The sequence below is a fragment of the Helicoverpa armigera genome, chromosome 17, assembly GCF_030705265.1.
Source record: "Helicoverpa armigera isolate CAAS_96S chromosome 17, ASM3070526v1, whole genome shotgun sequence".
NCBI classification, from domain to species: domain Eukaryota; kingdom Metazoa; phylum Arthropoda; class Insecta; order Lepidoptera; family Noctuidae; genus Helicoverpa; species Helicoverpa armigera.
The window spans coordinates 8,151,131-8,178,745 of NC_087136.1; the positions used below are offsets into that span (position 1 = coordinate 8,151,131).

The following is a 27,615-nucleotide window of genomic DNA, read 5'->3' on the forward strand; positions in this document are numbered from 1 at the left end:
TTCCAAATAATGCTTCCACCAGCAAAGGGCAGAAAATATGTTAATTATATAAAATGAGATAAAAAGTATTCAGAAATCACTCATGTGTCTCAGACAGAAGAATCGACTTAGGGAAACAATCCTTGACCTCGCTCCCGTTTTGCTGGATGTCAATGTCAATTAGACAGATGAGGAACAGCTGTGCAGTTTAAAAAATATTTGTTTTGGTTAGAATCTAAGTTAAATTTTATATCAAATAGAAATGGATAGAACTAGAAAAAAAGCTACCTTTTATCAGGAAATGCATAAACAACTTGACGCAAAATTATTTCGGATAGTCAGAACTGTTGATAGACAAATAACAAGAAATTTAAAAGATGGACATATCGAGACAAGGTAATGTGAACTTTGAACACGGTATTAGATCCGGGTGCTTTTAGATATATTTAAGGTATTATTGAATCTATCTAAATATCGAATAATAGCTTGAACTCATTCAATGTGGCCTATTGACGTAAACTTTTTTTTTTAGACCATCCAACACAAATGGGCTATGGTGTTGTGTCCTTCTGCCAACAGTCCTCTTCCTTTACGCGACTCTTTATGAAGTTTCGGAACTATACACATTCCTGGCGTATATATCAATAGGTTTGATGGCCCATAGCTTCCTTTTCATAGTGTTTACGTCTGTATCCTGCTTGGTGTTAAAGGACAATATCTATGGAGGATGTGTTGCATCGTCTCTCACAGCTACATTGCTGTTGTATGGGATTCAGAGGCAAGGTAATAAAATTTTCTCAGTAAATATACATAGTCTGAATCCTTATGCAGGTGTGTAGATCTGGAGTAATAATTATGTATGAGCTTGTGGAAGATAAACGGGTCTCAATTTAATAAGCCTAAAAACATAAGGTTGATTATTATGGTCAATAAATCAAACTATCCTCATATTGACCAACCAGTCATGTTTTCATAAATAGTATAAACTAAATTAACACTTGTTTTTTTTTTCAGGATTGATATTTTCCTTGATGTTCTCAATGGCATCAATTTTCTCATTCAGTGCACTTTTAAGGATATCTCTCACGTGGTACCCAAAGACTTTCACTATGGGAGAAGCCATGATAGTCACACAGAGTATAGTCTTGTTCGCCATAATGGCAGTCTGCGAGACCCTGTACAAAATGGGGGATCAACAAGATGAAGAACTCAGATTTATTTATTCTGTTATATTTGTAAGTATATAATTAAAATACTTTTTATTTGTTTCATTAAATTACCAGTTTGTTAATTCATGTTTTCAAGACCCCTGAACACCTCTTAATTGACATTTAAGTTGCTTTTACTCCAAAGGTAAAAAAATCTTGTCTTAATTTTTCTTAGAAACATTTTAATTTTTTTGTTTAATTTATGGCAGTTCAGGCATTCAGCATTTCAGGCAGTCCTAAATGCCCCTTATTTTTTTATAAAAAATATTGCCTATTTTCAGGCCATATTATCAACAGTGGCAATTATTGTTGCAGCGTTATATGCGTTGGACGATTCTCAAAGAACTATTTCAGTTTTTTGTTATATCTTGAGTGTAGCGGGAACATATACCCTTATGATTTTACACGCACAAGTTGGTGTTGATTGCATAGTGCGACTTGCGGAATATGTTATACTGGATTCTGGTAGGGTAAGTGGAGTAAAATTAAATATCATTATAAATTATTACATATAAAGTATAAATTAACCGAAAATGTTCATCCAGTGTAAAACTAAATAAAACATCATGCCAGCCTCTTGGGACACTCCCAGTGGGCAGCTTCTTTGATGCCATTTTGTAATTATTTTAATTAATTTCATTTCAGATAGTAGGTGTAAATAATTCATTAATAAAGCAGAAACACTATTTTGCAATTTAAATTCCCAATAAAACATAACTTTTGTAGACCTCCGGAATTCTGATTTAATTATAAACTCTTCAATTACAGGTGAAACTATTTCTATTGTGGCTCAGTTCGGCAGCCATAGCAGCGTTTGTCATACTTGTCCGCACTCAACTCAACGTGAAAGCAAGCACAGTCACTCGCAAGACGTTCCACGTGCTGGCTTCAATAGTGTTTCTATCTGGAATCTTGTTTGACATCAAACTGATGACCCTGGCTGCTGGAGTTGGGTTCGGTCTTCTGATATTGATTGAGGTTTGTAGAAATTATGAAACCTTCTCTTAACAATATCCTTCTAGTTAATTATCAATGTGGGAACTGAAAATTTTACTTTTTTCAGGCACTTAGAAAATCTAGAATAGAACCAATTTCGTCGGCTCTGCAAGCTGCATTCAATGTGTATAGTGATGAAAAGGTAAGTCTCATAAATTATTTTATTATTTTGTGACCGGTCTGTTATCTCTGACGAGGATCTTATGGGGTTTACATAGCAGCAACTTTAGTATAATATTGACATCATTTGCCAGATCTGAAAGTAACAGCAGTTAGATTATCCCTCCAAAGTTCACGTTCCCTCCGAGGTTCAATCGCGCTTGGATAATTGAGTTCCGTTTTAATTTCTTCCATTCTGCATTTTAATGTTTCAGGATGTGGGCAGTTTCGCGATGACACCACTATACTTATACATAGGCCTGGCTTGTCCACTGGTCTTGGTACCTGTACACCCAGGCTACGAACTGGAGTTACTCAGTGGTGTCCTGTCGATAGGAGTCGGAGATACTGCTGCGAGCTGGTTCGGATCCAAATACGGATTCAATAAATGGGCAGGTCAGTTCAATCATCATTTTTCTTCATGAGGACACCTGGCCTTTAAGTCTAAAACCGCTAATCCGGCTTAAGCTTGGTGATTAACGATCATTCCTTCTCTGTATGAGAATGGCCTGTGTTCTGCAGTGCGACAATAAAAAGTCTGATGATGATTTATTTCATGACTCCAAAAAAGGGCATAGGACTTGGCCATAATAGTGCCAAATGTCGTGTAAATTCGAGTATGAACAATCAGACGGCAGACACTTCTGTGCCTAGGTGCCTACCAACCGAGGTCGCAACCAAGATCGCTCATAGAAGAGCGAAAATTGGCGACTTGTATGTTTAAATCATAGCCTACTAAGTAATTTGAACAATTTTCGGTTTTGCAGATGGACACAAAACGTTAGAGGGCACAGTTTTCAACATCCTGACACAAGTAGGAGTTATGCATGCACTTCACCTGTTTGGTGAGTTAGATGAATTATCTTACCAGTCCTTGCTGCCCCTATAAACTCCCAGCAATACCGGTGAAGTGCTAGTCGGGCTCGCCTACGGAAAAGTTACAATATTTGATAAAACGGCCAAAAAGTAAATTCCTTTTTTTATGGGGACCCCTTGAAACCTTGAAACATTGAATTAATTTGTGTTTTCAATGTTTCATTGACACTTCACTTAATCTTTATGAGACAGCCTAGTGCCAGACGGACAGCGAAAGTCTATTAATAAGGCCCGTTTCATCCATTTGAAGGAACCCAGATCCTGATGTATCAAATCAAATCATTTATTTCATGTAGGCCTTTACAAGCACTTATGAACGTCAAAATTATAAATAAGTTTGCTTCTAGTTGCCCATTCCAAAAGTAGCTTCCTATGGAGAAGAACGGGCAAGAAACTTCATAGAATGGGCAAGAAACTCCATATTAACACTGCCAAGTTTCATTAAAATCCGGCCAGTTTTACGTGAACGTGTAACATTCACCTCAATCAAACTAAAATGCGTATAATATTAGTGACCATTCCTAAAATCTAGCTGTTTCTTTCAGGCCTACTAGACATAAGCAACGCGTCTCTTCGAGTAGCAGTGACAGCAGCTATTTCAGGACTGGTTGAAGCTAAAACTGAACAAGTGGATAACTTGGTACTGCCTCTAGTGACGTTGATAGCATTCCAACTCACTTCTATGCTGTGTTAGTCTGTTTTGTACTTATTTCTTGGTATTTTATTTTAGTTTTTATGTCGGGTTAGTTAAAGTAAAAGTAGCATTTACATATGTTTTAAATGAAAATCTTCCGATGAATTTTGCATATTTTTTTGTAAATCAAAAAGAAACATCTTTCTTACATGAACATATGTTTTGCCATAATCGTTGTATGTATGGTTTGAAAATTTATGAAATTTTATATTTTTATATACAATTCATTTTTATAGAAATTGCTAGATTTTAGTAATAGTACAAGTTATATTTTATAGCATGGAGATTCCCTAACATTCCAATGTTACCAAAGAGTAATAATATTTTGTAAATAAGAAGATATTTTTTATAAATAAATTATTTATTTTACTATATTGTTTTATGAGTTTTATTTATTATATAGAACATAATAATTGTTCATTGGTACATTTGAATCTATTTGTTCACAAGATTAAAACACTGAAAGATCCATTGTGGAATGATTGTACTTGGTTAAAATAAGTTTTATACTCATATAAAAATAATAAAGATTAAATTCATTTGAACATAATCAAGTGGAAATTAAATACCTGCTTGCACATCTTTTAAAACATTTTAAGTGTCAACACATTGACCATTTTCACTTCCATTCTCCACAGGTTCAGGCTTAACTTCTACACAATCTTCATTTTGTTCTTCCTTAACTTCTAACTTAATTACTTTAGACTTATCCTCACTAATACCATTAACTGAGCTAATTTCCGTACTATTACGTTTACTCTTTATTAGAATTCGTTTTTTCTTCACTCCTTTACATTTAGCTTTGAATATTTTCTCTAGTTTTAGAACGTCGCGTCTGTCAATTGTCCAATCTATGATAGTGGAGGCAGCTCTCTTTATTGGGTTGTCGTCTTCAGAGTATGTTGGTATATCTATGTTGAGAATGCTCATCACTTTTTCTAGTACTTCGTCTACATAGTAGTTTATTATTAGGTCTGCTTTGTTGTCCTGAAAATAAAAATATGTTTTAAGTCTACATTTTCCTAAAGCAATATACTAGTTTCTTTACTATATCATTCAAAATTTGAAGAGTTTTTAAGTAGACAAAGCATAGTAGGTAGTAATAAACCGGTTGTTTAAAAATCCAGTTCCAGAAGAGCAGACTACTAAAACACCAAAGGACACAAATATAATAGATACTTACATGTTTGGTGGGTTGTAAGTTGCAAATGACTAGTTTTCCATCATACTTGATGGTCTCTAAGGGTAAATTACCACTTGGCACAATTTGTAAAGTTGTTCCAAGGCATATACTTAAATCTGCAATACTAAAACAGAAAAAACTATTAATTACTATTGTATTTTTGATACAAACATTATTAAAATTGCAAAGTTTTATGTAGCATGCAGGAAAATATGTATAAAGGTCTATATTTCTTAGGTACATAACTTTATTATAACATTCATAAGAAAAATTGAATCCACAAGCCATTAATTGATGTCTAGAAGATTTTACCCCATAAACTGAGCAGAGCATTCAAAAATTCCTCAATAATTTGAAAATCAGATTACCTAGACTGCCACTCGGCCATGGTAAGATCATTCTCCGGCAGGCTGTGCTCCCAGTCCAGTACTCCATCATACAGTCTGCCCCTGCATGGCCTACCGGTGACATGCTCAGCAGCACAGGGTACCCCACTGCACTTCTTACCTACCGTCTCCACTGGGCAACTACGTACAAATTGTCTGGAAGTTTATGGAAAATTTTGTAGTGCATATTTAATTTATTATACAGGAACAACATGGCTTTAGAAGATTACTAATTAAGTTTTCAATTTTGCCAGACGTTGAAATAGTGCTACAATGGTTTCCCCTAATATAGAAAGTAACATTTTCTGTTTGTTGAAAGAGTTTTTGTGAGATTAGATGCACAACTCAAATTACTTTCATCATAGAATACATAGAATATGAAAGGCTTGATAACAAACTTTATTTACCAGCAGTTATGTACAATCAAAACAATTGTAAGACCCTCACCTCTTACACAAATTGCATTCATCAATAAACATATTGCCATGTAACTCAGCTAAATACTTCCTTGGCAGGCCTGACTTGAGATGTAATCCATCAATGTTCTGACTGACGATGTAATGTACTTTGTTACATTCTACTAGCTTCTTGAGTATCATGTGGGTCTTGGTGGGTTTGGCGTCAGTGAATGAGATGTTCACTGAAGGCCTTTTGCCTTCTCTTTCTAGTGTCCATACTCCATTGGGTCCTCTGGAAAAGTATATTGTTTTTTAGCTTAGCTAGGAACATTTTAAGATTAGATATAAATAAGAAAATTAATAAAACTGTGTTCAACATCTATATTCAATAGTTCTGATTCTGATGCACTGTAATCATTGAGATATTTGGCAGTGTTGATCTTTTCATGAATGAAACTGAGAATGAAATGATATAAGGGGCTTATTTACCTGAAGTCGGGTATGCCAGCAGAAGTGCTAATGCCTGCCCCAGTGTGTACCACCACATGTTTCGCTTGTTCTATGAACTGAGCCAGTAATTCGCACTTTTTGTTGAATTTCTCCAGGGAATCGAATTTCTGGAACCATTTAAAGCAACGATGTTGAATGAAGTTAGATTTACAATATATAAAGTTAATTACTGTGAAGGTATCTGAATTTTGGATTACTTACCTCTGGTACTCCCAAGATTCCTTTATTTTCATAGGGCGACAATCCTTCTGCGTAATTGCAAGACATCCTTAAAAGGCTGCCTTGTATTCCTCACTGAACCAATCAATTTAAACTTGAAATTGTATCATTTTTTACATTTCTTAGGATTTGCAAAAAAATCACAAACAAAATGCACAGCAAAACTTTTGATTTGACAGTTCTGAGTTAGTGAGTTTGCTGGCATCACAATCCGTGCAGAAACGGGTCCCGACGACTGTGGTACTTTGCTCATTGCTGAGTTTTACGCGTGAAATACTCTGCAAAAATTCTAAAGTACTAATTTGCGTATGCTTGCGCAAATGTCACTAACAGCTAAGATTTAATTTAGATAGAGAAACGATATTTAGGAGAAAATAATAGTTTACTCTTTTCGTATGTCTGTCTGTTTAATTTTGTTTAGTCTGTGGTCGTCGACGTCGGTCGCCGTTCGCTGACTTGTTTGTTGGCGTTTTTCAGTTTATTTTAGTTGCATTACTGAAATATTACATTGTTTCAAATTGTTTACTTACCTCTCAAGTTACAGAAATGAATCGCAGAAGGGCTCATGACGATGAGGATGGCTACGGTAAGCTAGAAAATATTTTACTCTGTATTTTGTAGGTTATAAATTATATTGGTTTGATGACCCTTGGTTAACTTTTGTTTTAGAGCGTCTCAATCGCAAAAGACGTCGTGTATCCGAGAACCAGGAGATTGAGGATAGGTTGGAGTCTCTGATCCTGAGGGTCGGAGAGAAGAGTAGCTCTAGTTTAGAGAGTAACTTGGAAGGCTTAGCGAGCGTATTGGAAGCTGATTTGAGTACGTTCCGAGTGAAGATCTTACGTATTCTCACTGACTGTGCAATTCGTATGCCGGAGAAATGCACCATATACGCTACATTAGTGGGCCTACTCAATGCTAAGAACTATAACTTTGGTGGTGAATTTGTTGATTACATTGTGAAGACTTTCAAAGAGAACTTGAAAACTGGCAAGTGGAATGCAGCCAGGTATTGTCTGAGGTTCATAGCTGACTTGGTGAACTGCCATGTATTGGCTGCTTCATCCTTATTGACATTGCTGGAGACTTTAGTGGACTGTGCTAATGAGGACGGAGTTCCTCAAGTGAGAAGGGATTGGTTTGTGTTTGCTGTGTTATCAGCACTACCATGGGTTGGCAGAGAGTTATATGAGAAGAAAGAGTCCCAATTGGACCACTTACTAACTACCATAGACATATTCTTAAACAAGCGCAGTAAGAAGCACTGGCCAGCTCTAAAAGTATGGTCTTCTGATACCCCTCATCTACAGGAAGAGTATCTGGATTGTCTATGGGCTCAAATTAAAAAGTTGAAGCAAGATAACTGGTCAGAGAAACATATTCCTAGGCCTTACCTTGCCTTTGACTCAATTTTGTGTGAAGCCTTACAACACACTCTTCCTCCTATACAGGTAAGATAACTTAATAATTAACTATGTATATATTTTTTAAAACACTTAATACATTAGCTAATGAGAAAAAAAAATGGATCCATCTCATATAAAGTATGGTCTAAGTATCAGTCAGACCATACATTAGAGACCATCCAACTCTTTTTAGTGCAGTAGTCAGTTATAGTAAGTTCAACTCAGTCGTGCGCGCGGCCTTATGTGTGGGTAACCCTTGTACATATACAATGACTTTGTGTGCGTGACAAGAGGTATAGTCGGGTACAATACAGTTATTTAGGGTGTTTAAAGAAAAACAGTTATTACGTAATTTAATGTTTATTTATTTATAATGATTATGAATCGCTACTTGAAAAATCAAATGATGAATGATGATTCGCTACTCTCCAAGGTGAATTATAAATTCTGACTCCATGTCAGAATGTCTATAGTATTCTTCTTTTTTCTTTTGTACATGTCGACAAGTATTACCCAACATCCCTTCATCAATTTGACTTAAACATTCATTTATGAGTTTCATTATTTCCGTCTTATTTTGTCGACATTATGCGAAGCAATATAATTTTTTTAAATTCCCCACACATTTTGTTTACATTATTATACTAGATTGTACCTCTTTTTACATTCTTAGTCCACACTTTTATTTATTGTCCGCGTACCCCGAGCTAGAAAACATGTAAGGAGTATTTAATTCATCTTAGATATTTCACCTTATTTATTTCTTAGATGCTGTCAATGTCAATTTGAAAAGACGTATAAGAAAATAATGAAAAACTATATTTATGTAAATCTTTCAAACCAGGGGAAAAACAAAAACTATATTTAATAATAAAAAGCTTTAAATGTTGTTTCATGTTTTGAAACACTTTACCTGACTCCTTAATAATTTCTCCGTGAATAACTAGTATTTTCGTAAACGACTGTACCCACAACAAAAAGCGATAAGAACACGTCATGCTCGGACGACGTCACTGTCACACGAATGAAAGTAGTATATTTACAAGCCGACGCACACATAGGGCCGCGCGCAAATCTGAGTTGAACTATCTATACTATTATATACTCCCTTGATTACTAACAGCTGTCAACAGCTCAAGGGGCAATGTACACTGAAAAAAAAACCTGTGTTATCAGTTTACTAATTCAAAACGTAATATTTCTTCCAGCCACCACCACACAATGACACAGACACATACCCCATGCCCAGAGTCATATTCCGCATGTTTGACTACACGGATTGTCCTGATGGACCAGTACTTCCTGGCGCTCACTCCATTGAACGGTTCCTTATTGAAGAGCATCTCCACAACATCTTGGAAGCTTACCATTTGGAACGAAAAGAGTGTGCGGCTCAACTACTCTGCTTCCCATACAAAGCAAAGATTCCTCTAGAATATTGTATTGTAGAAATTATATTTGCTGAATTGTTTAATCTGCCAAGACCAAGATATTTGGAGATTTGTTACGGATCTATCTTGATTGAGCTCTGTAAACTCCAGCCTTCGACGATGCCACAGGTTTTGGCTCAAGCTACAGAAATATTGTTTATGAGAATTGATACTATGAATGTGGCCTGTTTTGATAGGTGAGTCTATAAAAGCCATCAATTAATTTGTCTATGGAATTTTAAAGAAATAATTTAATTTAAACTTACCTTTTGAAATAAATCATTGATAAAAAGGAACATAATGCAATATGTTATATTGATCTGTTTGTATGACCACATATTTTAATTTTATTTTCAGATTTGTGAATTGGTTCTCATACCATCTTAGCAACTTCCAATACCGTTGGTCCTGGGAGGAGTGGGAAGCATGCACTCAGTTGGATATTGATCATCCAAAACCCAGGTTTATTAGGGAGGTGCTTGGAAAATGTCTCAGGTACAAATTACCTTAATCATTTTTAAATAATTAATTTATACTTACCTCAACCTGACTAAAAAAAATGTTTTTCTTTTATATCACCATAGGTTGTCATACCAACAAAGGATAAAAGAAATGGTACCAGAATCTTTTGCAGCATTTGTACCTTTGAAACCAGAGCCTATCTACAAGTATTCAATGGAAGGAGCAGGTTAGAAAAAACTCTTGAATAAATCATCTTTATAATAATTTATTATACAAAAATATTATTATTATCTTAATTTAACCTTAATTGAACTTAAGTATTTACATTCCGGTAACACAGAAAAATAGGAATTGTGTAAGATGCTAGTACTTTGAATTTCTTGGCGTCACATAAGCCTTAAGGAGCATTGTAAACTTTTGTTTCTGAAAACATTGACTTTTTTCAATTTATAAATTTTATGCACTGAATAGTTTTCATAAACAAAAGTTTCCAATTAGGTTTGGCGCTAAATGCTTTCTACTTTATTTGTAACTTCACATTTAAAGTTTTTCCATACACGCAGATCCGTACTGGATCAGCACCGTCTAGACATTTAAAACCGCTACATGACATCTTTATGTGAAAGCACTCTAAGTCCATATAACTAAGTACAAGGCGGCGGCTGATCGAATGCTGACAATATATCTGCGATAACAATCAATAAATAGCTTTCATTGGTCACTGCCAGTGCTCAGAGATCAATGACGGACACAGCATTTAAAGCTACAACACTGAGTATGAGTATTCAGTTTAGGAAAACATTCAGTCTATTCTATAGCCATTAATTCTAATAAACTAAACGGCCGATCTTGACTTTCTTGCGTTTCATCATAGTATTCTTCACTTAAGTTTCTGCTGTCTGAATTTTCTTCGTCATTATTGAACGGAGAATCTTCATCGTCAGTTTCATCATCATATTCTTCTTCGGAATTATTATGACTTGTGTTATTGTCATGCCTCTTTTCAAGGGAATGCAGGAAGTCTTTAATATCATCATCCATGTCTATGTAACGTTGGTGCTTGTGACTCGGACTTGGATCTGGTTCTGGTGCAGCAGTAGACAGCACTGGTATTTCTGTCGCATCATCCATTGTGAAACCTCCAAACAATTCAGTTAATATGTCCATTGTTGGGCTTGAAGTTGTAGAAGTGGTACTTGAGGTTTTACTGGCAGCGGTAGTTGCCGCGACACTAGTCGATTTGTTCGCGGCTTCTGTAGTAGTTAGGTTATTATGTTTCTTCTTCTGACATTTTGTTTTATTCTTTGAAACTGAATGAGTTGACGCAACCACTGTCAATTCGGTGGTCGTTAATTCTTTTTCTATACTAGCAGTTGGGAAAATGTATTCATTGTCATCTTTGGATTCTTGAGCATCAATTGTGAAATCTCTTTGCGCTGGCTCAGTTTCCTCCTCTCCTTCCTCAGGCGGCCACTCTGACGATTCTTCATTCATGTCATCGTCTTCGTAAGTTGGAGTAGTAGTAGCTTGTGGCTTTTTTACCAAAATATCTTCGTCTGCCTCTTGTGTTTGTTCTGTAGTGGTGCTACTAAGGTTCTCATGATTGGAATTAAAGACGTGGTCTCTATGATCCTCCTTATTCCTCACAACTTCCGGACTCCTGGGCTTGCTTGCAGGAATATATCCTTGGAATTTAGACGCTTTTCTTCTTGGATACTTGTTAGATAATACAGAGTTCGTTCGGTTCTTGTCGAGTGTGCTTGTTGACCATTTGTCGTGATTAACCGACGTGCCTTTTTGCATCAGTGTGGATTGTCTGAAACGGTTTTTACTCTTCGGTTGCGTAGTAACAACCGGCTGTTCGGTGTCCACGCTGGGGCTCGATGTACTGGTAGTGCTAGAAGTACTGGTTGTTGTTAGTTTCACGGTCGTCGTGGGTCGTATAGTAGTACTCGTGGTTGTACTATTTGCCGGTGCTTTGTGTGCTTTTGTTTCCCATATGGAGTTAGCTGAGCTGGTTGCTGCAGAACTTGCTTGAGGCGTCAAATCATGGGCTTGAGACGTCGATGTTGGTTTCTTTGGATGGTATTTTCGTGTCGGTTTGACTGTAGTTGTGGTTGTGGTTGTAGTGGTGATTCGTTTATGCTTTTTGATTTTATCTTGTTTGTTGAACTTCGGCGGCGGACGTGTTCGCTTCTTAGGTTTGGCTGTAGTGGTCGTCGTCGTTGTGCTTGTGCTAGTGGTAGTACTCGTTGATGGAGTCTCATGTTCCCTCTCTTTCACATCTTCTGTAAGGTCTTCAGCAGCTGATGTTGTTGAAGGTGTTGTAGAAGTAACTGCGTCACTATTTTCCGTAGAACTCCTGTCCTTGTGTGATGCCATCGGGGTAGTTTTAGTAAAAGCTCCTAAGAGATTAGCCCATTCCATGGAGTTGTCTTCGATTGGCAGAGTTTCAGCTGTTATGATATCAGGCATTACAGTGGGTCGATTGTATTTAATATTTTCGTGTTTTTTTGTCGGTTTCTTACCCGATAAGTGCTTACGAATATTCTTATTTATACTATTCTGAATTCCAGAATCGTAACTACTTTCGGTTGAAATATCTGTGAAGTTCATTGAAATTGGTCTAAATGCAGTGTCAGCTGCCGTATCTTGTTCAGAGAATTGGGTATCAAGAACTTGTGGGCTTGGACGGAAATCTGGAAGAATAGACTTATGTGGCTTGTTTCCATGATTAAGCTTAAGCGGTGGCATTGGTTTAAAAGGTTTTTTGTCCATAGTAACGAAAACCCCCGGTGGTGCGTTATATACTGGAGGTCTGATGTGGTCAGTTATGTAACTAATTTTCACTGGCGTTTGTTTCTGATGATTTACAAATTGTATAGATTTGAAATTCGTTGCAATCTCTGGTTCTTTTGTTGTATATTCTGTTGTATTCGGTTTAGTCTTGACAGAAACTTCGACGGTGGATTCTTTCATAAGTGGATAATTTGTAATTGGCGTCGGCAAAACAGCCGGTCTTGTGGTTTTTACTGCATTGGATGGCACAAAGCGATTGTCTGAGTACGGTGGTACGTATGGAACATTCGCTATAGGATCTACGTTATAGTATGGATGCTGCACGTACGGCACTGGGGGAGGTGGGAGGGGATTGTGAGTGTATCTGTATGGTTGATGTTTCGTCATCGGATAAGGAATCATCTTCTTCTGATGGTAAGTTTCTCTGTCATCAACGTATCCTACTTTAGAATGTTGAGGAAACGCGTGGGGCACATAAGTTTTAGTTTTTGGTTTGTACGATGGTATAGGTTCCTCGTAGGTGTCTTCGTCCGAAAATAATGAGGAGAATAACCGGTCTAGGCCTCGTGAATGATGCGGACGTCTCTGGTAAGTTGTCAACGGATTTATATTTTTATGGACCCAAATGGCCCGTTGGGGTCTCTCGTTGTGGTGGGCCGACTTATCGTAGTTACGACTTTGTGGAGGTTCGGTGGGTGTGTTCTCTTTAATAGTAAATGTTCTAACTGGATTCTCATATGGCTTTTTCACTTTTCTTGGTGTCTGCGAAGTTACTGAAAATGTCAACTCGTAGTGGTATTTTCCAGGCGATGGTTCTCCTTGTTTCATTCGTTTTACTGACCAAAAGGCTTTGACACCTTTAGTGCAATTACTGCTACTGCAATTATTCAGTGTTGCGTCTTCTTCTACGAATCTGTATCCGTCCTTATCTTCAAGTAATCTACCTCTTGCCAATATAGTAACGTCGGCGGGTGGAATTGGCTCTTCCTTTAACCTGTCAAATTTAGCTGTTTTAATTTTATCCCAAAGATCGTGATCATCGACTTCTTTAGACGTCTGCAAGTCTGGTCTGCTGTCAGGCGATATGTAGTCTCCTTTTGCAATTAATTGGTCTATTTTGTCTCTAACGAGAGTTAAGTACACGCTATGCCTGAGGGCGTCCTCCCAGTAATGCGCGGGAATAGCTGCCACCGTAGGGGGTGCGTCAGTCTTGATGATCTCCTGTAGAGTCCCGGCCGAGTTGCGTTTGTCGCTCGGCCAGTCGATGAGCGGGATCGGCGTAGGTTTGAACTCTTCATCATTCTCAGCACAACTTCCGTCCTTGTGCACCTGTAATGCGAACATTCATATTTTAATAACCATGAAGTGACAATGCCAACGAACGTTAATTGAGTGCCCGATGGCCACTTTATCATTACAATTGTATGACAGAAAAAAACGTGGATATTTCAGTATGCGTTTGAAAGTAAAATGGCGGTGGGCGGGAAAGTGCGCCCGAGACGTTGGCGTGTTACAAATCGGTTGCGTGCCGGACGATCCAACCCCTCCGCGATGAGTTTCCAATTGAATAATTTCTGCACAAACCAACTTATTTGGTTCCAATTTTACTACCTACATATTTTGATTTCCCTCCTTCATCTGTTTCTGATTTTCGCGAATGTTTACGAAAATTCTGTTTAATTGTGCAGCGGAATGTTTATATTAGGAAGGCAAACTATCATCAGAAAGTATGATGAGATGAATCTGTTTTGTTAACACCGAATTGAACAACTAAATTTATTTCCTCAAATCAAAAAATATATTGTAAACGCATTGGAAATAGTTTATCTACAAGATGTATTTAATTTTCTAACTATCTACACAATAGAACAATCGATTGGACTTCTTAAGTACCGAAATACATCAATAGTGAGCATTTGTGTAAAACAATCGTTTATCATACTCGAACATAGTGTGCGTTTGAAGATTTCATAACGTTGCAAGGAGATCTTAATCTTGCGTTTAGCAATTTCTTTGTATCTTCTAACAATAAATGAGCGGACGTATCGTAAATGGCTTCTGTGGTTGATCTAGACCTGAATACGCACTCAGCGTAGCGATTATGTAGATATAGAATGTAAATAAATAGTTTTGGTACATTTTTGAGAGACTGTTCTTCAACTGATTAGATGAAATAACACCCGAAATTATTTTAAAGAATTGGAAAGAGATTTTATTAAATGAGTTCCTATTGTTTTTTTTTTGTTAAAGGCGGAGCAAACTGTAGTTCCAGTTTTAGAGTTTTGAGAGCAAACTGTAGTATCTTTTGGAATATAATTTCTGACCACAAGACTTGTTACTTTAATATTACATAGCAAGATCTGTCAATATTACAAATGTAAACAAAATAAATGCACGACTACATACACCACAGCTATTTATGAAAATTATGAAGTACAAAACAATACAAAAACATCATTGTCGCGTAGAAGCTTGGTTTAATTCACATGACTGAGCGTTGAGACGATTTGACTTCTGATAGTGTGGGACTAAAGCCGGCCTCTAGTTTATCGTCAAATTCAAAGTCTTTGTTAATTTGACATGTTATTATTTTTAAATTAATTCATAAATCGCGTTTATTTATTAAGTATATGTATATTGAAAAGTTATATGCCTCTAAAGTTGTACAGAGAAGAAGCATTCTTTTATTTTTTTAGCGTTTTATACAGTTTATTTATGGTACTTGGTTCTAGATTCATGCAATATAATAGATTGTGTGACATGTGGTTCTAATCCAACGTCTAATGATTTATCGTCTTTCGCAAAAGCAGGTTTTATTAAGAGATAGAAATACGTAAATTAGACGAAGAAAGTTCTATTAGTGATTTGATACATTTATGTTTCTGTTCAAGTCTAAAATGGTAATTCAAAAAGCAGTTTACATAATGTCTTCTATTGTTTACATCGCATGCGCAAATCTATGTTTAATCACAAAACTCGCCCAACGTGGTTTTAGGTTTATTAGAACAGGATTTTATGAAAATGCCTGAAAAGTTATCGGCGCGGCAATCAATTGCTTTCTACCAGAAAGGGGTTCAATTAGTATTTGCACTGTGAATAATCAGCCGATTCTTTGATTTACATCTTACTGAACTCATAAGCCTATTTACACTTGTATCCTAAAAACCAGTTTAGCACTCAAAAAAAAAACAAAGCAGTCCGAAAAATTTCCCATTAAAATTCCCAAGGCGCTATTAAATTAATGTTGCTATTTTAATTTGCTCAACAAAAATATAGTTTTCCACGCAGAAATCGCACCGCGACAGTAGATATAGTTGATCGCTCCACTTGCATGGGAAGATCTCATCTGCACAATGGTATCGGTTTAAGGTCAGATCTCTGTTGTATAATGCGTTTAATAATATTGTTACAGTAATATTATTTGTGGGCTATGGTCGTTGGTTTTGTAGATATAGACTTAGGTTTTATTTACATACAAGTTTGGTATTATATATTTAATGTATAAGTACATGTTAGTTTATCACGGGCCATTGTTGCCTGAACGTGAAAGATTAAATAAAAAATAAATAAAATAAAATTTGTGGTTTTCTACGATTTAGGCATGTTATTGTTGACACAAGATGATGTGCGTGTGTTAGGTTTTGCTGATCAATATCTCGAAAGGCTAATTTTCAATCCGTCTGAGGTTGTCTTCGGGACTTTTTGTTATAAATCCTGTGGGAGGTGCCTTAAATTGCAGTTATTTAAAAGGGACGAATTGAGTTGTACAGAGTTCCTTTTGCAGAGCTTATAAGCTATCAGAGCTTAAAACTTATCTAAACATCTGTTCTTTAACATTTATTTAATTCATAACTTAAAACCAAAGCAACATGATCATAGGTGACAAAATTCTTAAATCAAACTATTAGCTACATTAACACGAAACCGCTGATTAGAATTTATTAATAAGAAATGCTGCAATTACCAGCAGAGAAAATCAGTCGCATATCAGACAACGTTTTGGTCAATTAATTCTTAGGATCGCCGGACGATTTCTTATTTTTGTTTCAGACTCACTTAAGATTGACAAACCTTGTATGAGTATTCAACAAAATATTGATCATTCTTATTATAATTAACCATCACATTATTCTTAAAGTGTGTTGTAGCAAATTCTAGGTAAATATAAAAGCCTAGTTTCTAAACTAATAATCTAAAGCAATTGCTTAATTAAGAATTGCTTTTTAAGTTCTAAAGCTTATTCCAGAAATTCATTCCCAGAGAAAGCTACCTTATCGTATATTTTTAGACACTATTTAATGGGAAACACCTCATTATTCCTATAAACAATAATTTTAATCTCCATACTCACAACAAGCGCTAAGAAGACGCATATCAATGCGGATCTCATGTTTCACTAATTCACGGCACTGCACGTAATGTCCCACTGTTTGCGTACTTAGGAGCGACGCGGGCGCACGGACGGCGCTTACTGGCGTTCTACGTTCAAACTGATCGAGCAACCCACCCTTACCCACGTAGTCTGTTTATACTTTTCTTTATTAGGTTCATTTGAATGAGTACGGGATGAATATTGTATTTTTTTGGTGTACGGCTCTTGTAACGTATTAGTAAAAAGTACAATAAAACTAATTGGGAACCTCTACGCAAGAGTCATGAATTTTGAGATTCGGTTCTTGAATCTGAACTTAATAAAAATAATGCATTTGAGTCTGAACTTATTATGCAATTGGAATTGAAATTTTTGGTTGGCTCGACTAAGAGCTGAAAAATTACTGCCCTTACTTCGTACTCTGTTTATACTTTTCTTTATTAGGTTCAGTAGAATGAGCACAGGATGAATATTGTGATTATTTTGTAGCACGGCTCCTATGTCGTAGAACTTCCTCCTTTTTGATACCTCTAAACGGGTCATACCTATTCAATTTTTATAAAAAGTAGTTGTTGTGGTGTTATCACTGCCCGTACCCCATGTATCCGGATGAAATATAGCCTACGTCACTCGGGGACTGTATGACTGTATAATTTTTCAAATCAGTTTAGAAGTTTTGGAGCCTTTGGGGTTTGCCAAAAAAATAAAAAAGGATCTTTTCAATAGGTATTAGTATAGATTGACTCATCGCATTCTCTTAAGAGTTACTATTTACATTAAGAGTTGAAGATTCGTAAGATGAACAGCGGCGGATGAGTTTATTTTCACACAGGTGTAATGTGTTGTTTATATACATTTTGCTTTGAGTAAGAAATTCATCGCTCTCGTTGATGCATCTGGATTTTTCTGGCATCAGGTATGAAATGGATTAGGTTTTCATTCAGTGATATTTTTGAGACTTGTTGTTTAAACGAAGTTGTTTATTCTTTTAAATAATTTTTGATCTATCTAGTCTTTTTTATGAACATAGGAACTTGTATGCAAGATTTTATTACTTCTTAGTAACTTTTTGGCTTTGAAAACTATTGAAGAACAGTTTCCTTTCTGTTTTTAGCTGCCTCAAATTAATTTGTATGTCATATCTGTACATAGGACCAAAGGTAAATTGATTGTTGTTATATGTTATTTGTAGTTTTGTTTATTTTACATATTATTATTTCAAATATCTAATAAAGTAATTATATGCCACAGTAAAATGAGCAGGATTATACTTTTGCTAAACTAGATACCATCTGGTATGAATGGGATAGTGCGGCTGTAATTTAGCCACAAGCTGTTTAGGGAAAAGGCTAGGAAGATGACAAAAACATGTTTTGGTTTGAATAAAAAAAAACATTCTGCGTTCAATTTGAAAAAAAAAACACGATTCTATTGCTGAATATGAATTATGACAATATGAAACTAATTGGTTCAAAATCATTATGGGCGCATTTTGAACCAATTAGTTTTTATTGTTTACTTTACACTGTACACCGACACGTTATATGACGTGTGAGTAACGCAATCACTATTGATTACTGGCCGGCAGTAATTATGTAAATACGTGTAATGGAAAGTAAAGTATTGACAAAAAATACGCACTGTCTATGTTTCGCAGTTTACTTTTATTTCACGGTCACGGCTATTGTGTGAAGGAGGTTCTATTAGTACTCTATGGTCATAAATATGCACAGCATAGACAATGTAGCTTTATAAAAGGGGTCGATTTTTTGGACTATTCAGGAGTGAAATTATATATTTATTTTATTTACATCCGAGGCTGTGTATTATTCTGTATCGTAGTCGGAAACAGATTTAATAATAATCATAAATCATCTAGCTCAGTGGTTCTTAACCGGTGGTCCGCGGACCACTGGTGGTCCCTGGAGGCATTCCAAATGGTCCGCGAACCCATTCTTGAAAATGTATTTTTGGGCTACATTTTACATAATTTTGGTTTTAAGTCTTAAAAAATAATTAAAATTTCGCGCTCGCTTCGCTCGCCTATTCAGAAACTGTATGCCCTTATTTTGGCATTTGTCAACAAACAAAAAGTTAAGTTCGTTTGGGCTAAATTTTACGTAATATTTGGTTTAACCCTCTGCAACTGACGTGGTCAAATTTTTACAATTCAACTGAGGTGGTAGTACACGAGACACCACTTCAACTGCAAATATTTTTGTAAAATTAAACTATACAGCTAACTTATTGATATTTATTAGATTTATAGCTTATTTTAAATGTTAAATTAACTTGGAATAAAAAAAGAAAATGTACGTTCAAAATTAAACAACTTTTATTTACTTATATCAAATCAGTCTGAAAAATTCTACTTAATCATTTATGTACTAAAAAAAGTAACAAAATCAACTTTTTCAAATTTTACATTACATATTTTAAAGTTCACAATAATATGAATCAGTGTTAAAAAAATGAGATACATTCGTTGGTCAAATTATAAACTAGAGTGATTCAAAGTCACACCTTTTTTTGGCAATTATCACACAGTGGCTTAGAGAACTGAAGGCAAACTGGCTTCGAACAATCACAGCAACGATACTTAGTTTGTCTTTTTATTTAAGTTGGAAAAATATAACAAAATGTTTTGTCACTCAGTGGAACAAATTGAACTACCGGAGATGGAGGGACCCCCCCATCCATGCCTAAAACTCTTCTCCACGTGAAATGGCGTCATCTTCATCGCGTTCGGTTTCAGGCTCAAAACTTTGATCTCCACCTTTATCATCAATACCTAACACTAAAGACATCGTCACTTTCCTGTTACAGTTAGTTCAATATTTCCCCTTCATGACTCTGGAGAGTTCCAGCTGATGTTCTTTTAGGAGCAAAAGTCCCTGGTTTAGGGTTGTTGCTTGAGATGTCCATCTAAAAACTTGTTAGGTACTTAACACTAGTTAGCTTGGCATTCAAGTTAATTGATAAGTAATTAAAATATTAACGTAATATTTCAGGAAAATTGGAAAATAATACTAAAAAATGAATCATTTAAACTAGTTTACTGACGTGGTAGTTTAGGAGACACTATGAAGATATAACCATTTGACTGAGGTGGTAGTCTCGTGGAAACTTACCTTGACGCTGACTTGGTAGTCCCGTGGACACTTTCTTTCCTCCACGCTAAAGTAAGCTCACTGCGACCGCCCCCCACACACTGTCCGACGTGCGAGCCCTTTATAGGAAGGTACTCGAAGAGCTGGCGCACGAAATTGAAAAATGACGGTAAAAAACTTGATTTTGTATTTTGCGGTGTCTGTGGGACTACCACCTCAGCTGCAGAAGGTTAAGTCCGATAAAATTTCGCGCTCGCTCCGCTCGCGTATTCAGAAACTATATTACGGCCCTTATGTTTGCATTTGTCAACAAACAAAACGTTAAATACGTTTGGGCAAAATTTTACGTAATTTTTGTTTTAAGTCCGATAAAAATTTCGCGCTCGCTTCGCTCGCGTATTCACAAACTATATGCCCTTATTTTTTCATTTGTCAACAAACAAAAAGTTAAGTACGTTTGGGCTACATTTTACGTAATATTTGGTTTAAGTCCGATAAAAATTTCGCGCTCGCTTCGCCCGCGCATTTGAAAACTACATAGGCAAGTTTTTCTATATTTGCATTAGCTTACCTACACAACTGCCGACATGCGTTTAGCTTTGAGTAGAACTGACCCAAAAATTCAGATTTTTTATTTGATAAATAGTAAAGAAATGAGTACTAATTTAGGTAAACCGATGAGGTGGTCCCCGGCAAGACAAACTTAGTCAAAGTGGTCCCTCATGTCAAAAAGGTTAAGAACCACTGATCTAGCTAGATACTGGGAGGTTTCTTTATTACTCACGGTAAACTATAACAATTTGTTAATACAATGGTGTAATGTATTTTTTCTGTGTGAAAAGAATCCTGTGCCCTGCAGTGGGGAAATACCAAAAAGGTTGATGATGATGCTTGCATGTATGTAGCATCCTTTTTCCTTTCATTATTGAAGAGAACGATTGCCTGGGTAACTGAGTTGAGGAGGTCAGATAGTCACTCCTTGTAAAGCGCTTGTATTCAGCCGCATCCGGTTAGACTGGAAGCCGACCCCAACATAGTTGGGAAAAGGTTCGGGAGAGATATTGAAGAGAAGAAAAACATAGGTTTAGTTTATATTGGCTAACATTCTGGTACCTAGGGCTAGGGCATTGACGCTACCAAAGGAAGTTCAATTTACACATGTAAATACAAACTTATCTTTATACAACGTGTAGGTGTTTTGTCGGTAAATGAGGAAACTTCTGCAAGACTGCAATAACGTCCGCAGGTTAATGAGTTTTTAAATATCTACACCATTTTTATAATAAAAATCTGGATGTTTATCTAAGTTGTGGTGTAGTGGATGTTAAGGAAAAGGAAAACATGTTGAGAAAACTTTGATATCCACTGACGGAGTCCACTTTGGACAAGCGTGGTTTCTCTGTGTGGTATACGAAAAGCTTTTGAAAATATATATTTTACGTCTCATGTTTTTATAAAAAAAATAGAGGTGCAGAAAGTTAAGAAAAGCTAATTCCATTTTATTTTAGTATCGAATGGATGAGGTATTCCATGTCTTACTTTGAATACATGATATACATAGCTGAGGCATTTGCCTCCTAAATAATGATCAGCTGATACTTCTATTTAAATGGTAATATCCTAAAAACATCTAAGTACGCTTTTCCAACATATCTATTCTCATGATTGTTTTTACAAGCAATGTCCGTTGAAAAACTACGCGCATCCACGCGAGGGGTGGTCGAGTGAAATTCCTTATTCGCGTGCGCCACTTTCCATCTCGTGGACAGTTCGCGACTTTTTTATATTTGCACGCGGAACGCTAGTCTGCACTCAGCCTTATAAAACGATCCTCTAATTTTAAACGAGCTCTTTAATTTTCGATTCTATGCTTGAGAAGATAGGGTTGAAATTAAATTGGTGTGTTATTGCAAATAGGTGCATTTATTCGTTTGCCAATAATTCTTATTATTGGTTTGCGTTGAATACCCACACATGAGATGTTATGCATGAACGAATAGGGAATCCGACTGCTTTCCTTGATGACTGTCTAATTTATGTTGATTTTACCAAATGTTATTAATATTTTCTTGAATTCGTGATTGTGATTTATGTGGAGAATCTTTTAGTTTTTTTTTGTTATAGGCTTTTATGTTTAGTGGTGTAATGAATGCATGCTTCGAAATAAGCGGCGTAAGGAGATGGTTGCACTGAAAGATTTTGAGTATCTTGTAGCGATTAGCGTTAATTTTGTGCAAGAGTGTGTTAGGATTAGGAACCTTTCATTGTGATGTTGATAATATTAGGAACAGAGATATCCTCTCTCCCATTATCTTTCACCTTGAGGTACCTACCTAAAAATAATTTACATCTTTTCAAAGTCATCATCGCCGAAAGTAATTCCATCTTATCACAACTCAAGTTTTTATTTTAGCTCCATATCTGCATTAAATATCACCTAAAAATTAGTTAATAAATAATATTAAAGGGTACATAATCGCTGCCGGGGCTGCGGGATTGTTCGAAAGAGTTACCGTGGTCCTGGCACTTAAAAGGCCTAGGACGGAACACGACGGTTTTTAGTCAGTAAGAGTCTGACACTCCCTCACCGCTCCTAACCCACAGCGGGAGGGGTCTTTTGACGTGGTTAAAAAAACATATACATATACATAATCAATAATAAGAAAAATCGCTACGCCTAAGCACTGCCACCGCATCCTAAAGTTCTCATGATCTTTTGGCGCGCGATAACACTCGCGTTTGCGCAACATACCCCGGTATTGTTCGTCGGCAATCTCGCGCCGAATCTACGTTAATTATCGCCATATTGCTCTAACCCCCATTATATCGCTCGAACTAGTGAGGAATTGCATGGTGCTCTTGGGAAATTATTTGGTAGGTCTCCGGTTATTAAAATAACGGAATATTTTAGTGTTAGTGCTAGTTTTTCTCATGGAATAAAGCTATGGATTCTTGACCAGGCATAAGAACGATATTTTATAAACGATTTTATTTATTTTAATAAAAGAAGGTAATAACGTTGAAACTTAAAAATTGATTTACTTACACAGCATTCAAAACACTTACACACCTTGCCATAAATATAATAGACAGTTTTATTTTATCGAAGAATTGCACTTTAGGGCATATTTTTTCCACCAAATAGCAAGTAATCATTTGCGTCTATTTTATTTTTTGTTATTACCACCTAACCCCAATACATTTTCCATTTTCTCTCCGCAGCATCCCTCCCAGGCACAGAAGCAGCCCACCAGTTAGTCGTCTGTGTCCGCAACAAATGTACCCCCGAAGAGGCACTGAACGTTCTCCGGGAACTGCCCAACCCTCTCCGAGAGGGTGAACAACCAGCTGCGGCCCAAGCAGCCCCGTATAACCCTCTGAAGATCGACGTCTTCGTACAAACGCTCCTCAACCTTGGCAGCAAGAGCATATCGCATAGTTTCGCTGCTATCTCCAAGTTCCATTATGTTTTTAAGGTGAGTTCCTTTCTTTTATAATTTGCTGGGAACTGCCCTACCCTTTATGGAAGGTTGAATCACCGGTTGCCGCTCAGGCAGACCCTTATAATCCTGTGAAGATCTTAGCTTCTAAAACCCATTAAAAGAATTATCTCCGCATTCCGTTAGGAAAATAATTCTACTGTCCATTATTAAGTTTTGTACAAAGATTGCGAGCTAAAAAAGTACTTGTACTTTTTGGACATTCGATAAAACGAAACATTGTTTTTACCTATAAACAATTTGGTGGTTTACATCAGCGCCGTAAGAAACATATATCATCAAAAGTCTTGGCTCCTTCTAGAATATACAAATAACTTGGCAAACTCACTTTCCAGATCTTAGCGGAATCCGAAGAAGCTCAGATCTGTATTCTCCGCAACGTCTGGGAACTGTGGCAGCGTCACACACAAATGGTCTGCGTGTTAGTCGATAAGATGCTTAAAACTCAGATAGTTGAGTGCAATGCAGTCGCCACGTGGCTGTTCTCTAAGGAAATGGCGCCTTACTTCACGCATAACTATCTGTGGGAGATACTGCATCTGACCATTGATAAGATGAACAAACATGTTTCTAAATTGAGTGAGTAGATTTTTATTATTCGTTTTTAGATTGTTTTCCTCTTTTCACATAAGTATTTTAATAATTAACAGCCTCTTGGATCGAAAATGAAGGAAGTGGTAATCTCGGTGATTCTGGGTCCTAGCGCAGACAATTAAAAAAAATGTTTTGCCGAACCTAAGAACTATGCGAACTTATTTTATTCCCTAAATTGTCAGGATCTCTGGTGGAAATATTTGGTTCAAAGATGATGGTAGGTACTTACTTCCATGGGTACTTTTTTTAGAAGGCAGAGAATTCATCTATACCCTGTATGCATAATAACTGCTTTTTCTGCAATATTTGACACTATGATTGCAATATTTTCAGGCGGTGAGCTCCAAGAGGCAAGAGAAGCTTTAGCTAGAGCAGACTCCAGCAGTTCAGATTCCGAAGATGAGAACAACACCAAGAAGAAGAAGGATCAAGACAAACCTACTGAAGAGGTAAATATATGTGTATAGAATGTATATTCTTTGTACAAAGTTGTAATCTTTACGCCTGTGTAGGAGAAATAACAGCAGTTTGTAGCAGAAAACCAAGAAAAGGGTAATTTCTAAATAAAGTAGGTATAAAATAGATCATCATCTTTGGTAATATCATTAGAATTTGGAAAATTCTTACCATACATAAATTTTTCAAGCAAAGTCCGATAGCCATGGCCGGGATACATCTTAAGCTTCATATGAGGCAACACAAACCTCCCTACACACGGCAAAATTCGGCTCTAGGCGATAACCGTAATTAAAATTCATATATTATTACTTAATATTATTGTCATTCCCAGGCCGTAGAGCGCATGGAGGAACGTCTAGAAGCAGCCCACATGGACCAGAAGCGGCTGTTCCTCATCGTGTTCCAGCGCTTCATCATGATCCTGTCGGAGCACCTCGTGCGCTGCGACACCGACGCCCGCGACCCCAACACGCACTGGTACACCAGCACCGTCGCCAGGCTCAGCCAGGTCTTCCTCATCGTGAGTATTGTTCTGGAATATTCTTATTATTGATCACCATTACTTACCAACGTTAGAAAGTTTTCGAATGAGGGTTTTTGAAATTTTTTCTGCCACCGGGTGGCGCCACGTATGCGTCTGGTCCAAACAGCTGTCAAATAGTATGGAATTGTAGGTGCCGAACTTATTGTTTATTGAAATTCTGTTATATTGGAAGTGTTATTGATTTTATTATGGACTACGGTCAGAATAAGGTTTCCGAACTAAAAATTGAGCTAAGAGAGAAGGTGCAAAAGTCACTGGTACTAAGGAAAAGCTTGTTGAAAAATTTGTTAACACAATATGATTTAGTTTTTTTTATTTACTCAACCGCAATAGTAAAACAATAATGCAGTGCTTTAATTATAAAATAAAAAAAACACTAAAATCATTCACTATTCATAGTAAAGATAAGCACTTTGACAGTTATTGGACCTGACGACTCGGTGCTGCCACCTCGTGGATTGCCATTTTAGAAAACCCTCATTGGACCTATGACGTAATTTTTCAGTAATATAATTCATCTACTTACCATTTTCCCAATTATATTGAGGACGGCTTCCAGTCTAAATGGATGCAGTCGAATGTTTTTTTTTCAATATGACAAGGAGCGACTGCCTATCTGTCCTCTTCAACGCAGTTACCCGAGCAACCCTTGACAAAACTGGTTGTCAGACTTTCTTGATGAGAATTTTATATTATTTTACAAACATGTTTTCTTGCAAAAATAATTTGTATGTTTGTCAACTCATGTTCGTATTGTCTTTGCTTTTATTAATTTAAACTCTTTCCCCAGCACCACGAACAAGTTCAGAAGTACAGCAGCACTCTGGAGACGCTGCTCTTCACGCAAGACTTGGATCCTCACATCTTGGACGTGTTCCACCAGTTTATCGCGCTCACCGCTTAGATATGATATTTAGACGATATAATGAAGTTGTTTACAGAGGTCACGTCAAGTAACTGCACCTATGATGGGACTACGCATGAGTCAAAAGGTATGAATAAAACACTACTGCGCATTTAGCATCAAATGGATGACAAAAATTATTGACCTGCGGTAAAAGAGTTGACGAAATGAAATCATTATTTATTACGCGAGACTTTGGCTGTTAGATTAATGATTATACTGTATATGCGTTTTTCATCATAGATTACTACAATAAACAGCCGTTATTGAGATGTGGACATCATTTAATGGAATGTGAATTAAATATTGTTTATTGTAACATTACGGTTCATGCAGAAAAATGAAGGCCCATATTGTGTTGTAATATTGATGATGAAATATTATATAAAATGACTGAAAGTGGTAATAAAATAAATCTTGAATGTACTAACGAAATGATGATGTTAGTTCTCCCATTCAACCTAATTCGCGGAGCATACGATTTCTCGCTTGTGATGTCTACCTTAAGGGTGCGTCCTGCGTGGACAAATCGCGAACGCAAATGCCATGCGATCCGAAGCGAATTGACAGATGTCCTCCATTTTGGGAAGTCGCTTAAAAATAGCGCCGCATCGCTTGGCGTTCACATCGAGATCGCTCACTTAGGATGCACCGTAACATCTCAGAATTAGACTCCCAAGTAATAGATTATATTAGATTTAATTTTAAGTAATGCGTGATTAATATTTATGACCTCGATACAAAGTTATGGTGCGTAACAGTTATATGATAAGTGTTGCGTGGTTTTAGACTTAATTATTTTCTATTTTCCCCATTCTATTCGCTTTTCAACCCCCACTTACTACCGCTCAACCAAAAATTGTTTTAGCTTAGCAAATTCTGTATTCTTAATTATTAAAGGCAAATAAAATAAGCTTCAGTTACTTTTGAACGTCTTCTCATCACAGCCGGTTTCGCGCTTATCCCATCCCTCATAATTATTGTTCTGTATAGATAGAATTCATAGAGTATATAGATAATGTTAAATAATCTAGGATATTCGGTCAGCATAACACCAATATGTCAATAATGTAGTATGTTGAGCTAGTTCTAGAATAAGAGACAAATTCTAAGCAAAATGTATTACAGCCTAACTGCTGACAAAAAGGCTATCAGATAGGTAGAAAAATTGTAACACAATATTCTAAAAATATCAAGTGAAGACTGCGAGCGACCTTTTGAAACCGATCACTGCGCTAATCATATAAGTAATGTATGTTTATTATTTTTTCATGTAAATAAAAAATAGTTAAGTTTAATTATCGTTGTTTTATTTTACTGCTTGATCTTTATTGTGGTTATAAAAGTAATATTATGCCGCTAAACTTTACTGAAAGATGAACACCATTTTGCAAGTTATCTACTTCTGTATCTGTGGTTAAAAATTA

The 27,615-nt window shown here is 36.4% G+C and overlaps 5 protein-coding genes across 5 annotated transcripts in view; 3 read left to right on the forward strand and 2 right to left on the reverse strand.

The window, feature by feature from the left end:
- LOC110384279 (mortality factor 4-like protein 1) overlaps positions 1–27,615 on the forward strand; it is a 185,841-nt gene that overhangs the window by 142,327 nt on the left and 15,899 nt on the right. The gene's annotated exons all lie outside the window — the stretch shown is intronic.
- Positions 148–4,289, forward strand: LOC110384280 (dolichol kinase). Its single transcript, XM_021345499.3, has 9 exons — positions 148–375; positions 512–762; positions 994–1,214; positions 1,469–1,657; positions 1,956–2,165; positions 2,251–2,325; positions 2,558–2,738; positions 3,110–3,187; positions 3,764–4,289. Exons 1-9 carry the CDS (start codon positions 242–244, stop codon positions 3,910–3,912), a joined length of 1,488 nt encoding a protein of 495 aa, XP_021201174.3. The 5' UTR covers positions 148–241; the 3' UTR covers positions 3,913–4,289.
- Positions 4,338–6,780, reverse strand: LOC110384243 (NAD-dependent protein deacetylase Sirt6). Its single transcript, XM_021345441.3, has 6 exons — positions 6,591–6,780; positions 6,369–6,496; positions 5,929–6,171; positions 5,464–5,637; positions 5,096–5,219; positions 4,338–4,899 (listed from the first exon to the last, which is right to left on the reverse strand). The coding sequence occupies exons 1-6, from the start codon at positions 6,654–6,656 to the stop codon at positions 4,507–4,509; spliced, it is 1,128 nt and encodes a 375-aa protein (XP_021201116.3). The 5' UTR covers positions 6,657–6,780; the 3' UTR covers positions 4,338–4,506.
- Positions 7,016–27,486, forward strand: LOC110384235 (nuclear cap-binding protein subunit 1). Its single transcript, XM_021345433.3, has 10 exons — positions 7,016–7,194; positions 7,278–8,059; positions 9,223–9,641; positions 9,802–9,939; positions 10,029–10,132; positions 23,410–23,663; positions 24,023–24,266; positions 24,615–24,730; positions 25,072–25,260; positions 26,075–27,486. Exons 1-10 carry the CDS (start codon positions 7,155–7,157, stop codon positions 26,186–26,188), a joined length of 2,400 nt encoding a protein of 799 aa, XP_021201108.1. The 5' UTR covers positions 7,016–7,154; the 3' UTR covers positions 26,189–27,486.
- Positions 10,163–17,257, reverse strand: LOC110384234 (mucin-2). Its single transcript, XM_021345431.3, has 2 exons — positions 17,057–17,257; positions 10,163–14,034 (listed from the first exon to the last, which is right to left on the reverse strand). The coding sequence occupies exons 1-2, from the start codon at positions 17,093–17,095 to the stop codon at positions 10,714–10,716; spliced, it is 3,360 nt and encodes a 1,119-aa protein (XP_021201106.3). The 5' UTR covers positions 17,096–17,257; the 3' UTR covers positions 10,163–10,713.